This window comes from Podarcis filfolensis, assembly GCF_964270895.1.
Source record: "Podarcis filfolensis genome assembly, chromosome: 12".
In the NCBI taxonomy this organism is placed as follows: domain Eukaryota; kingdom Metazoa; phylum Chordata; class Lepidosauria; order Squamata; family Lacertidae; genus Podarcis; species Podarcis filfolensis.
In genome coordinates, this window is record NC_139614.1 from 39,539,127 (window position 1) to 39,552,605 (window position 13,479).

The 13,479-nt window shown below is 44.0% G+C and overlaps 1 protein-coding gene across 50 annotated transcripts in view; it reads left to right on the forward strand.

Moving 5' to 3' along the window:
* The window catches only part of SVIL (supervillin), a 143,576-nt gene that overhangs the window by 68,105 nt on the left and 61,992 nt on the right, over positions 1-13,479 (forward strand). For all 50 annotated transcript variants that reach the window (XM_083579091.1, XM_083579130.1, XM_083579087.1 and 47 more), the window contains 2 exons: positions 6,877-6,943; positions 10,526-10,617. Coding sequence is in view for 15 of the 50 variants with exons in the window: in XM_083579103.1 (XP_083435229.1) it covers positions 6,877-6,943; positions 10,526-10,617 (159 nt within the window). In the remaining 35 variants the exon portion in view is untranslated. The remainder of the gene's footprint in view (positions 1-6,876; positions 6,944-10,525; positions 10,618-13,479) is intronic.

Here is a 13,479-nt window from a genome sequence, read left to right on the forward strand (position 1 = left end):
GGAGTTCATCAAATTAAAAATGAATGCTGTTGTTAGGTGAATTGTGTCCTACCAATTTTTACAACCATACTTTTAACACCTTGCGTCTTTAAATTTTGAAGTTCTTCTGAGACTGATGTCTGTTCCCAAGAACTTAGTTACCCATCTTTCCTCCCCCTCAACTGTGAACCAAACACTGTTTTGCTCATATGCTGTTCAGAATTCTCAGCAGTTTCAATATTTTGCTATTAGTCTGCCAGTAGTAGGACAAGTGTTTAGCATAATGGATATGATTACCAGCATCGATCCTTCTGTAGAAACCAAACTGGTTGGCTGTCTCTGCTTTCTGTTTAAACTATCACTGCAGTATATTCTGATTACAGGTATCATATTTGCCTTTCCTTTATGGCAAATAAGGATTTATTTATTTTTCATTTCTATTCCCTAGTCAAAATAAAGGCGGGCTATTTAATTGCTAGAATATAAATAGTCATTCAGCTAACGGTTTCAAGTGGTAATATTATGAATCTCCCAGTCACCATTGTCCAATCTGTTTTAGCATTCATGTGCCTAATTTCTGTTTGTAATCTGATTACTGCCTTGAGCTGCTCCACTTTGCAGCCTATTGCTATGCATTTACTGTACTCCCTGGGACGCGATAGCCTGACAGCTCCAGTCCTGAGCTATGAAAAAATCTCTACACAATATTGCTAAGACGGGCCTAGGGCTGTGGCTGGCTGAGAATTAGCTGCTATTGTAGTTTTCTCCTTTTGCCTGGTCCCTTTGTTTTCTGCAACCATGTTTCGAAATCCTTGGATATCCAGCTATTTGCGAAATGTCAGCTACTCCGAAGACCAAGGTAAGAGTGCCAAGTCCATCGGAAATAATGCAACTGAATGTAATTTATTGTAATCTAAATTCAAACAGTTTTCTTCAAGGTTTCCTCCCTTCCCCTCCCTCCCGCCATGAAAAAAATATTTACCACTTTGGTAATCAGCATTTAGTTTGGCATCTAGTCTTATTGTTTTCCCAAAGGACGCTCTTTTAAAAAATCCGATTAGATGAATCTTCTAATTAGCTTAGCTAGCAGTTGAATTAAGGCCTTGTAGATATACTGAGTAATCATTAATGGTAATATCTTTTGAGGATTTTTTTTTAAAGGTGATGTCTGTATTGTGCATATGTTAGGAAGAGGCTTGCTTGTTTGATTTTTTAAAATTGTTTTGATCGGTGGTGCAGTGATCAGTTTAAACTTTGAAGCAATAAATAATTTTATTGCCTTCAGAAAATAAACAAATAAAACAGTGTATGCATATATTAATTGCTTTCCAGTGAAGAGTTTTATGAATACAATTGTCATAATCCTGTGACTGCCCAGGGAACAAAGTATTGATACGTTTGCAGTGACTCCTTAGTATTCTGGAGAGAATATTGGACATGATTGTCAGACTAACCACCAAAATATCAGTCAACCCCCTTGAGAGAGCCTAGAAAACAGAAATGCTTTTACGTCTGTTAAACATCTTTATGTAATTTAAGGGCTGAATGCATGCTATTTGAGCAATAGGTTTCTTTTCCCCCACCCCTTGAAACTTTTAACACATAATGTCAAAAACATGTACCGTCCACTAAGAGAAACTTCATTTACGGAACTTTTTGAGGCAAGGTATCGTAGCATTTTGGAATTTGCTGTAGATTGAAAAGGTACTCTCCCCGCCCCCATCACATTCACACAGTGTACCAATATTTTAAGCTGCTCTGTGCATTGCAGTTATTCAGAATGTGGGTTTGGTGCTTCATGGTTAATGGAGAGTCAAATCATAATATCACGCAGGCTTTTTCTTCTTTGGCTAGCTTCCCTTCTTCCTCCACATCCCTTAAGTTGAAAGCTTCTCCTGTTTTGGCTGGGGATGGAGAGGAATTTTCTCTGTGGCCTTCTGGAGGCTTTCATGGTTGAGAGAGGTATCCATGCCAAAAGCTGTGTTGGGTTATACACCATTTAGAATTGCTATAAATTTTTACGCATGCCTGGCTTTAATTTAACCAAACTCATATACTGTTAGAGAATTATTAACAGCTGCTCTTTCCAATAATACAAATCTATTATTCGTAAAGGTCATTCTTTTTCATCAAGACGCAGAGTTTCAAATAGGGTAATAATGGTAAATCACTGCTAATGCTTGCCTTGACTATTGTGTGTGTTTCTTTGTTTTTGAGTTGCTTTTTAGGGTAAGCTTTATCCATATTGTTACTTTGGGGAACAAAATAAACTGGATATCATCATAGGAAAAAGCAGATGCCAAGTTTGAAAACGATGTTTGCTGACAAGGCTTCAGAAACACTAAATTGTTACTGTCTATTCCAGTTAACTTAAAGCAATATTTTATTGACTACTTAATTTTTTCCAAACTTTCTACGCTTCTCTTTAAAAAGCCAAGTCATTTCAGTGTGGAGGAGGGAGAGAAGATGAGAGAGCATACTGTTACTTAGCTTTATTAAAAACTTATTCTGGACCATGTTTCCATTTGAACAAACAAATTGATTGTATCCAAGGCTGCCAATGAATGGAACATTTCTTGCTCAGGCATCAGAACTTAACCTTGCTTTCCATGGTGTGCATCCCACAATCTTTTCTCTCCCCTGTGCAACCTCAAATTCCAAAAAATTAGGGGATCCAAAGAGTTGGGGGCCGACAGGAGGAGAAGAAGGGGAAGTCCCATTGCGTGGCAAGGTCCCAAGCCCTCCCCAGATGTTGGAACAAAGACACATGAAACCAGTATTTTAGGTTAATAGGCCAAAAAGGCCACAACTTTATTGGTTACAGAATGTGAGTGGTATTGACTTAGGCCAGGCATAGGCAAACTCGGCCCTCCAGATGTTTTGGGACCACAACTCCCATCATCCCTGACCACTGGTCCTGTTAGCTAGGGGTGATGGGAGTTGTAGTCCCAAAACATCTGGAGGGCCGAGTTTGCCTATGCCTGGCTTAGGCATTGGAAATGAACTGACTCTATCTGACTCCTGCCCATCTGCAGGAAGTCTCGGAAGGGTTAACCACCAATAGGGGGAGCTCTGCTGCTGCACATCAACTAGGAACTCCCCAGGGTTGCCGCTTGGGGTCGTGCCATAGCCCTAGCTCCCGTCTGGACTTCAGACAGAGACCACACCCATTGGATTCCTTCAATGGAATACCCTTGAATTAGGAGGTGTAGGTGATGGCCAATACCTCCCCTCACCTCCAACCGAATACTCCAATGCCTAACCGCCTAAACTTACAAAGTTGTGACGATTCGCTACAAGGCAGGTGAAAAACCAAATGGCTGGTGCCAATTTTCCAAGTGAAAAAAAATCCTACCAGGCCCCTTCAACAGGCGACCAACAGGCAAGGTCCATAGCAAGGTGAAGAGATAAAGAGCCTAACCTTAGGGAGGGAGGGAGAACTGAGTGAGCAGGAAGCAGAAAAGGGGTGAGTCCTCCACCATGGGCAGTTTAAATAGCCCAAGCCACGCCCCCTGACTGACCGGATTGGTCGGCCCAAGGGATGACACGGCCGAGGGCTCCCAATGGCGCAGGGGCTATACCGCCCCAAGCGCAAGGGTCGAGCTTGTGACCAGCCCACAACGTCAGCTCCCCGGGAACGGGAAATGGCTTTGTGTGAGTGGAAGTCTGTTGAATACAGCCCAAAGCCATTTGATTTACTTCCTGTGAGGGCCATGGATACAGGCAGTAGTTGCAAAGTAGCCTCATCTAGGGTTGCCATACTTTTCTGTCCAGATTTACACTGTTTGAAACATGGCAGCCCTGCCATTACCTTCCTTTATATCTTACTTTTCAAGAGTATCTCTGCATGGCATTGGGGAACGTAGATTCACTGATCTAATACATTCTGCAACAGCTCCACTTGTTCCAGCTGTTCCACAAGGTATGATAGAAGAATGTTGGAGCCGGTGTGGTGTACTGGTTAAGAGCGGTGGACTCGTAATCTGGTGAACCAGGTTCGTGCCTCTGCTCCTCCACATGCAGCTGCTGGGTGACCTTGAGCTAGTCACACTTCTTTGAAGACTCTCAGCCCCACTCACCTCACAGAGTGTTTGTTGTGGGGGAGGAAGGGAAAGGAGAATGTTAGCCACTTTGAGACTCCTTCGGGTAGTGATAAAGCGGGATATCAAATCCAAATTCCTCCTCTTCTTCTTCTTCTTCTTCGAGTCAAGATATGGAGCAGACTCCAAAGATGGGACTGTTGCCAAATCCCTCTGCAGTTTTCTTGCATGGGAGGAGGGGGAGTCCAGAACAGGTTCTCACCACAAATTTCCTGCATCCTACGTTTGTTCAGTGGTTCCTGTACTTACCACTCAGGCTAATCCAATCTTTAAACAGTAGAAACAACTACTGTAATTGTACCATTATTTTGTATTTTATGCTGCAAATGTGAAGTATGAATGGTAAACCTGTTTTTAATGTGAACATGCCTTGTAAGTCTGGATCAGAGATCACCAAAATGTGTATATAGCTAGAATCCCTGTGTTTAATGTTTTCCATGTTTAATCCAGGAAGTACATGGCGGGAATGATGTGAGCAGCATTACGGACACAGGTTAGAGCTCAACTTCGAGCCTACCAAGTGGCGATAGCGACGGCGAAGAAGACTTTCTTCACCGCCTCTATTGCATCTGCAGAAAATAGTAGCAGGAGACTCTTTCAGGTGGTTCGCAATTTAACGGAACCACCTTTACCACCGGGGCCTTGTAAAGACCCCAAGATCTCCTGCAACGATTTTGCAAAGTTTTTTGCAGATAAAATCACTCATATTCGGAAGGAGCTAGACACCACCGTGGGAGCAGGGCTGGGGCGGGAGAGTGCTAGAGCTCTGTCTGGTCAAGTAGCATGGAATCAATTTCAATCCGTTACCCCCGAGGATGTGGACAGGCTGCTTGGACGCGTGAAACCAACCACCTGTCTCCTTGATCCTTGCCCATCCTGGCTAATAAAAGCAAGCCGGGAAGGGCTGGGCGATGGGCTCTGCGGGGTGGTGAATGCTTCCCTCTGTGAGGGAACATTCCCAGATCCGCTGAAAGAGGCGGTCATTAAACCGCTTCTTAAAAAACCATCTTTAGACCCGGCCAGTATGGCCAACTATCGCCCAGTCTCAAATCTTCCATTCTTGGGCAAGGTGATTGAGCGCGTGGTTGCTGAACAACTCCAGGCACGCCTGGAGGATGCGGACCATTTGGATCCCTTCCAATCAGGATTCAGGCCTCATCATGGGACTGAAACTGCCTTGGTCGCGCTGGTTGATGATCTCCGGCGAGCTAGGGACAAAGGTGAGAGTTGTTTCCTAGTTCTGCTGGATCTCTCAGCGGCCTTTGATACAATCGACCATAACATCCTTCTGGACCGTCTAGAGGGGCTGGGAGCTGGGGGCACTGTTATGCAGTGGTTTCGCTCCTTCCTCCTGGGTCGTGTTCAGAAAGTGGTGGTGGGGGATGAGTGCTCAGACCCCTGGGCCCTCACTTGTGGGGTGCCTCAGGGTTCCGTCCTCTCCCCCATGCTTTTTAACATCTATATGAAGCCACTGGGAGAGATCATCAGGGGGTTTGGACTGGGTGTCCATCAATATGCAGATGATACCCAGCTCTACCTCTCTTTCAAATCAGAACCAGTGAAGGCGGTGAAGGTCCTGTGTAAGTGCCTGGAGGCAGTTGGAGGATGGATGGCGGCTAATGGATTGAGGTTGAATCCTGACAAGACAGAAGTACTGTTTTTGGGGGACAGGGGGCGGGCTGGTGTGGAGGACTCCCTGGTCCTGAATAGGGTAACTGTGCCCCTGAAGGACCAGGTGCGCAGCCTGGGAGTCATTTTGGACTCACAGCTGTCCATGGAGGCGCAGGTCAATTCTGTGTCCAGGGCAGCTGTCTACCAACTCCACCTGGTACGCAGGCTGAGACCCTACCTGCCCGCGGACTGTCTCGCCAGAGTGGTGCATGCTCTGGTTATCTCCCGCTTGGACTACTGCAATGCGCTCTACGTGGGGCTACTTTTGAAGGTGACTCGGAAACTACAACTAATCCAGAATGCGGCAGCTAGACTGGTGACTGGGGGCGGCCGCCGAGACCACATAACACCGGTCTTGAAAGACCTACATTGGCTCCCAGTACGTTTCCGAGCACAATTCAAAGTGCTGGTGTTGACCTTTAAAGCCCTAAACGGCCTCGGCCCAGTATACCTGAAGGAGCGTCTCCACCCCCATCGTTCTGCCCGGATGCTGAGGTCCAGTGCCGAGGGCCTTCTGGCGGTTCCCTCATTGCGAGAAGCAAAGCTACAGGGAACCAGGCAGAGGGCCTTCTCGGTAGTGGCGCCTGCCCTGTGGAACGCCCTCCCATCGGATGTCAAAGCGATAAATAACTACCTGACATTCAGAAGACATCTTAAGGCAGCCCTGTTCAGGGAAGTTTTTAATCTGTGATATTTTAGTGTATTTTTGGTTTTCTATGGAAGCCGCCCAGAGTGGCTGGGGAAACCCAGCCAGATGGGCGGGGTACAAATAATAAATTATTATTATTATTATTATTATTATTACTCATTCATGTCAAGTGGCAGTTTGGTTCACCATGATGTGGGCCACTGTGGAACTTATGCTAACTACAGTATAACAAATTTACCCAGGGTGCCAACATGAGAGCTACTGGCCCAGTCCTCTGTTTATAGTTCTAAGTCATAGGCAGTGTTCTGTTATTATTCTCTCTCCCCAGCATTGTTTGCTTTCACCATATGAACACTTAATAATTGATTTGTTTGGCTCAAAGTGCAAGGTTAGACTATTAAAGCACTGGTGTTTTTTCCCTCTCCGATTAATGCGCTGATTTTGCTGATGTGATATAATTTCCTTTCTTTGTTCCAGATTTTGACAAAGAAAATTTGGTCAGGTATAAGACTCCAAGATTACTCCAAAGGAGGAGGACACTAAGGTAAACAAACAAACAAAACTCTCTTAACAGTTCTTAGGTGTAACTGACTAGTCTCTGGTGAGAACAAAGAACAACACGTTGCTTAATCTTCATCATTGTAGTATTTATATAGTAGAACAACAAAGAGTCCTTTGACACCTTGGACACTAGCAGGTATTTTGGGCTAGTTCATGCCTAGTAAACCCTGGTTTATAGTTTACTCTGGATATTGTTGAATTGCCTCTGTTTGCTCCACACTGCCTCGAGCCAGGAGGAACAAACTATCTGTGATTAGTGTTGTGTGGGAACCATCACTCACAATCAGTTTCTCTTCCATTAGCAGCAAGTCAAGAACAAACCTTGGCTTCTGCCTGTAGTTTCTTTGGAGAAAACAGAGTGCAAGTGTTGGCAAGGATGTAATGTGGTTTGTTGATCCTGGCTCCAGGTCAGGCAGAGCAATTCAGCAGCAAGAACTAGCATGCTGCTATTTCATGGTAAGCCATAAACCATGGCTTACTGGCTATGCAAACCAGCCCATAGTATTTTATGGGGCAGAGCCCACTCTGTCAGATGCTTGAAATGTTATTCTCAGCTGGCAGGGAAAAAAAAGAGTGGAGCCAAAAGCTATGAAATGTAAGAGGAACAAGGAGGTCTGTGAGGTTTCTGTGCAAAGTTCAAATTGAAATGTCACAGCCTTCCTGCACTTGTTATTTCATGGTCTTGTGACTCCACTGTTAACACCTCCTGTATATCTGTGTGTGCATGTGCATGCACGTGTGCTTCACAACTGAAGGTAACATTTCATGCACCTAAAAGAAGGTTGCTAACACATGAAAACATATATCACAATAAATCTTTAAGGTGCCACAAACAAAGCGGGTGGCGCTGTGCTCTAAACCACTGAGCCTCTTGGGCTTGCCCATCAGAAGGTCGGCGGTTCGAATCCCTGTGATGGAGTGAGCTCCTGTTGCTCTGTCCCAGCTCCTACCAACCTAGCAGTTTGAAAGCACACTAGTGCAAGTGGATAAATAGGTACTGCTTCGGCGGGAAGGTAAACGGTGTTTCCATGCACTCTGGTTTCCATCAGGGTGTTCCATTGTGCCAGAAGCGGTTTAGTCATGCTGGTCACATGACCCGGAAAGCTGTCTGTGGACAAACACTGGCTCCCTCGGCTTGAAAACGAGATGAGCGCCACAACCCCATAGCCGCCTTTAACTGAACTTAACTGTCAAGGGGTCCTTTACCCTTTTTTTTAACCTTTTACCCCTCTGAACATACATTTGGAGATATTAGAAGTGACTGCGTATTTAAATCTATGTTCGCTGCACTAATCATCCATACAGATTCACCCTAGAAATTAAGAAAGTGGTCATATAAACCAATCTTTTAGTCTCTGTCCAAAAAAAAAAGAAAAAAGCTCCATATCATGCTTTTTTTTGGAATAGAGCAGGCTTGGGTCTTGAAGGAGCCTTCTTGAGCAATAAATGGAACTCCAGCCAAAAGCAGGAGAGGCAGGAAAGAAACCAAGTACCTATCTTTTGCGGTTACTACTGTCATCACATGTATGTACAGTACATGCAAATACTGGCTGGTCCTCCCTTGGTTGCAATGAAAGCTTCTGCTCTGCCCAGGCCCACTTAGCTGCCTTATGCCAAGTCACACCACAGGTGTGGCTCTCAAGAATCTCAGATAGTGATCCCATCTCCCAGCCCTTTCAATTGGATATACCAGGGACTGAACCTGAAACCTTTTGCTTGCAAACTCCATGTTCTGCTGTTGAGTTATGTCTCCCATCTACTGAGCTGTGGTCCCTCTACATAAAGAGCAATAGAGGAACTGAAATAAAGAGAGCTGATGTATGTATGTTAGTCTGTATTTTAAAAGGAATTGTTATGTACGTTTGTTTTTGCTGCCTTTTCCATGAAGGAGTTCAAGGTTATGACTTCTTTGGGTGTGCAGTATAATGAGCCATAATGACAAAATGCCGTTTTCCTTGGGGTTTGAGTTAATGGTATTGCTGATTGTTGGGAATGGTAATTAGGTTAATAGGACAGATATTCAAAGACTGTACGTCATGGAAGCAGAGAGCAGTCCTCCTTATCCTTTTCATCTTAAAACATGCCCTCTTTGCCCAAAATTATTCTCAGCCTGTGTAACAGGAGCTCAGTCAGACAGCTTAGCAGTTTGTTTAACATTACCTAGTTTTAAAACGGTAAATAACTGGAAGATTAGAAAGCCTAGTTCTTTGGGGTGTGCTTTTATGAGTATCTTTCAAATCTCAAAGAACCATGGAAACATTTGCAGTCTTTTTCTTCTTCTTTTAAAGGAAAAGTTAGGAACTGTAAGCTGTGGTACTTTATTATCATGATCATTTTAATGAGCTATGTTCACAAGATATTTTGAAGTTGAAGAAGCAGGAAATGGATATTTTCTGGCTTCTGTAAAGTATCTGGACCTCTAGCAACAGATTGGCAGGGGATAAAAGTGGGCAAAGGCCACCTCTCTAATTTGTGCCAGGAGAGAGAGGAAATTCAAGAAAAAGAAGAAATGTAGCTCTTCTGCCCTGCCATAGATTATTAAGTCAGAAATTTAGCCTATCCTACCACCAGTACAATGTGAGCTTTACAAGTCATATTGGCTAGAATAGAAGTGGGTAGAAAGTTGTTTTGGATGTACTGGTAGATCTTTGGGTGATTTGCAGTAGAGCAGTAAGAGTTTATGACTCCCAATTATATGGCAGTGACAAAAACTAGAAAGCTTTCCTCCCTTAAATTCAGTTGCAGAAAAAGATAGATTGACAGAAAAAATATAAGTAGATCTTTAAAGGTAATACACCTAAAAACAAATGAGAAAACGGTGATGTTTCAGAATTGGAAGAGTATCACTTTGGTAGGCTACAGCACACATTCTAAGCACCTGGTGTGCAGGAGCAGATATGCGCTCTTATAGGCATCAATAGCTTCGAAGGGAAGTGTGTGTGTGTTGTGCAAAAATAGCATGAAGAGATTCCTGTAAATGGCATGAGCTTGCAGTGCACCCAGGAGTTGCAGATCAAAACCAAGAAAATATGGGTAGATGCTGTATTTGTAACCTCTACAATTAGTGAATGACTAGAGAATTTCTGATTATGGAAAGCAATGGTCAGGGTAGGAGTCAAGACATAGACCAACCTTCCACAACCTGGTGCCCTCTAGATGTTTCTGAGTTACAACACTTACCATTGCTGAACACTGGGCATGCAGCCTGGGGCTGTTGGATACTAACAACATCTGGAGTGCACATCAGGGGAAGGGTGGTCTAGACTGAGAATAATAATAGTAATAAACTGCAGCCAAAGGAACAAAAGAGAGTTTGTGAGATTAGTATATTTTCCACAGCACAGGCATGAACTCCCACACTAATAAACCAAGGACCAGAAGAACCAATGAGGATATGGCATAATATGTAGTATTGATCATCGAGGATGATAGACCAATGCCATGGGCTGTCCAAGTACTGGTGCTTCCAGTAGGGGGGTGGGAACTGCCTATATGCTGTAGTATAACTTGATTTATAGCAGAGTCTTCCACACCTTTGTTAAACATAATGTTGTCTATGCTACAGTTTTCAGAAAGAGTTTTCATTTGAGGATAAAGAAGAGCTTGCAAACAGCACTAAGGATATCGATGCCAACCTTTTAGCAGTGCTGCCAAAAGGTAGGTACAGAATTGTGTTTTCTTGTACTGTACAGTGGCTTTTTAGACTGTCTCTTTGAAAGATTGCCATAGACATGCTTTCTTTGTAAACAACCTTTTGCCCCATTCCTGAAAGAGGCATGCTGAAAGCAGAGGATTGGTTCTGGGATGATAGTTCTACTCCTTGCAAAATTCTGACATGCCAACAATGAACCTTCAACTTTTATCTTGGTGTGCGAAATCTCCCAGCGATGGTTGTTCACCTCCCTCTTCCCTCAAAAAGGAACGGGGAACATGAAGTTCAGTGCCATCTCCAGGTTTTGTAGGGTCCTGAGGCAAGATGCCCTTAGCAGGCTTCCCTCCTTGTTGTGGGCCCCTCAAAAACACAGAGCATTATGGCCTCCATACCTAACTGCCTTTACCTAGAATAAACTCTTATCATTCACACACTTGCCTAATGGAAGACTTAGATCTCCAAAGAAAAACTGTTCATTTTAGACTGGACAGAGGACTGCAAGCACAGAGCAGCTGCACTAGGAGAGCTCTTGCAGAGGAGTAACTCCAGATAACTCTAAATGAGCTGCATACTGCTGGAGAAGGCAGAGACCATTCCCCAAGGCTCTCTGTTTAAGTCTTTTCTGTTTAAGTCTCTTTTCTGACCCCATTGTCCTTGCCTCAGGGCTCATCCATTCTATCACAAAACTTCCCCACTCTCTCCAAGTCCCTTCCAATCCTATGTTCTTTCCAATATCATCCCCATGCGCAGTGTTCTTCAACCTTGGGTCCACATGTTGTTGGTCTACAACTCCTACCATCCCTGACCATTAGCTAAGATAGCAGGAAATGATGGGAGTTGTAGTCAAACAACTTCTGGGGACCCAAGGTGGAAGAACACCGCCCTGGCATCATTAAATAGTTCCAGAGTGGTGCAGAAAGAAAGAAGTACCTTTGCTTACATGAAATTGATCTGGGAATTGGGTATTGTTTTTATTTTTAAAATGGCGATGCAAAATTCTCAAAGTCTTGATTTGGACACGCCTGTGTCTTCCCCTTGTGATAGAAACTGCAAAAGGCTTTCAATTTTGCCCTTAAAATAGACTGTGCATTACTGTCACATGGCTAGTATCTAACTGGATCCTTTATCCTGCCTGAGAGAGTTTTTGCCATAATGTGGCACATTTGTTAGTGTGATAGGGAAGACTGTTCCTTCCTGAAATTTAAAGCTGTTTGACACACACAAAATATAATTGGAGAGACAAAAATATTTCTTCCTTTGCTTGTTTTTAAATTGCCATTGGAGTATATCTTAAGACACTCTTGGCAGATGCATATTTAACCTGCTAAAATGTAACTGGTGCCTTGTGTAAAAACACCCCCCCCAACCATATATAGCTTTCAAAACTAAGATTTATAAACTAGGATTTATAATCTTTTGCAAAATAACCCAGTTTTAAGTGCCCTGTGCAACATTTAAAAATAGATTCTAAAGTCTGTGATTCCTCTTATGGGAGAAGGGTTGTCACTTACATGATCTGTATAAAATCCTTGGGACTAAGTGACTTAAAGCAAAGCTGGTTGCAAATGCATGTCGGATCTCTCATCTTTAAAACGCTGCTTTCTCTCTTGTAAGTGTTCTGTACCTCTCAGCTGTGCTGAGATAACTTGTGCAGCCCAGCTGTATCCTTCAATGGTCAAAAGTTTATGCTGATGTTCAGACTGGCCCAGCACGTCTGTGTGAAATTGTATACTTCTCAATGGGATTGCGAAAAGAGTGAGCATGCAGGTGTCTTGCACTGATGATACATGCATTACATGACGTATATGAAAAGCAAAATTTAACTGACGATTTCCCCCCGCCCCCAGGGATTTACTAGTATCTGTGGGGGGGAAATACTTTTAAACCTAGGTGAATGTGGATTTTACTTATATACAGCATATAGGATGGGGTGGAAGCGAACCTGTGGCCCTCCAGATATTGTTGGACACTTCAGCACCCGCCCCTCCCAGATTTGTGTCCCTTTTGTAGGAAATGTTTACTTTCTGTGCATTCTGCAATTTCCCGGTCAAAGGTCAGGGATTGTAGGGAGTGGTAGACCATCAACATCTGCACGGCCCCAGGTTCCCCCACTCCTGATCTAGAGGAACTTCATGTTAGCAGGGCTGCCTGTCAGGTCACTTTAAAGGGGGATGGGGACAAAGTTGCCTCAGGAGTGCCTCCAGTCATGTGTTAACCTATGTAACTGATATAACTGTCTGGAATCTCAAGTGTGGAAAAAGTGTGATGCTGCACAGGCTAGGTCTGTGCTATTTTTATCTCGGGTCTAGCTTGAGAAGGTGTTGGGGAGATACTCCACAAGCCCATAGCTTTCCCTTAGGCCTGCAAAACAGCAGCACAACCCAGGATGCTGCTGACACCTGAGGAAGACCATTGCATCAATTGCAGAGTTGAGATTGCAGGGTTTTAACCTCTCAGCTGGCTATTAACCTGGGATATGGACCATCCAGCACTGCACTGTGGGAAAGGAGAGAATCCTATTTGGTTTCCTTCACCTTCCCTCCCCTGCAAGGCTTGAACGGGACCACGGTACAAATCTCCTGTTCCAAGCTGCCTGGGGCCCTGAACAGGAACATTTGTTATGGAGTGTGGAGGCATTTTGCTGCAGGTCTCACTTGCAAATAAACTCTTCGGGGTTTTGCTTCAGCGAAGTGGCGACTTGCAGTTCATATGTTAACCACGGTGACGGTCCATTGATGGCAATAAAAAGAAGTTTATGCTCTTAGGCCTGCACCTAAATAAGAGCTGGCTATGCGTAGGTGTTATTTATGTGGCTTAGGACCTCGGCTCTTAAACACGTACCTAAAAATTGTGGCCTGAAGGGAAAT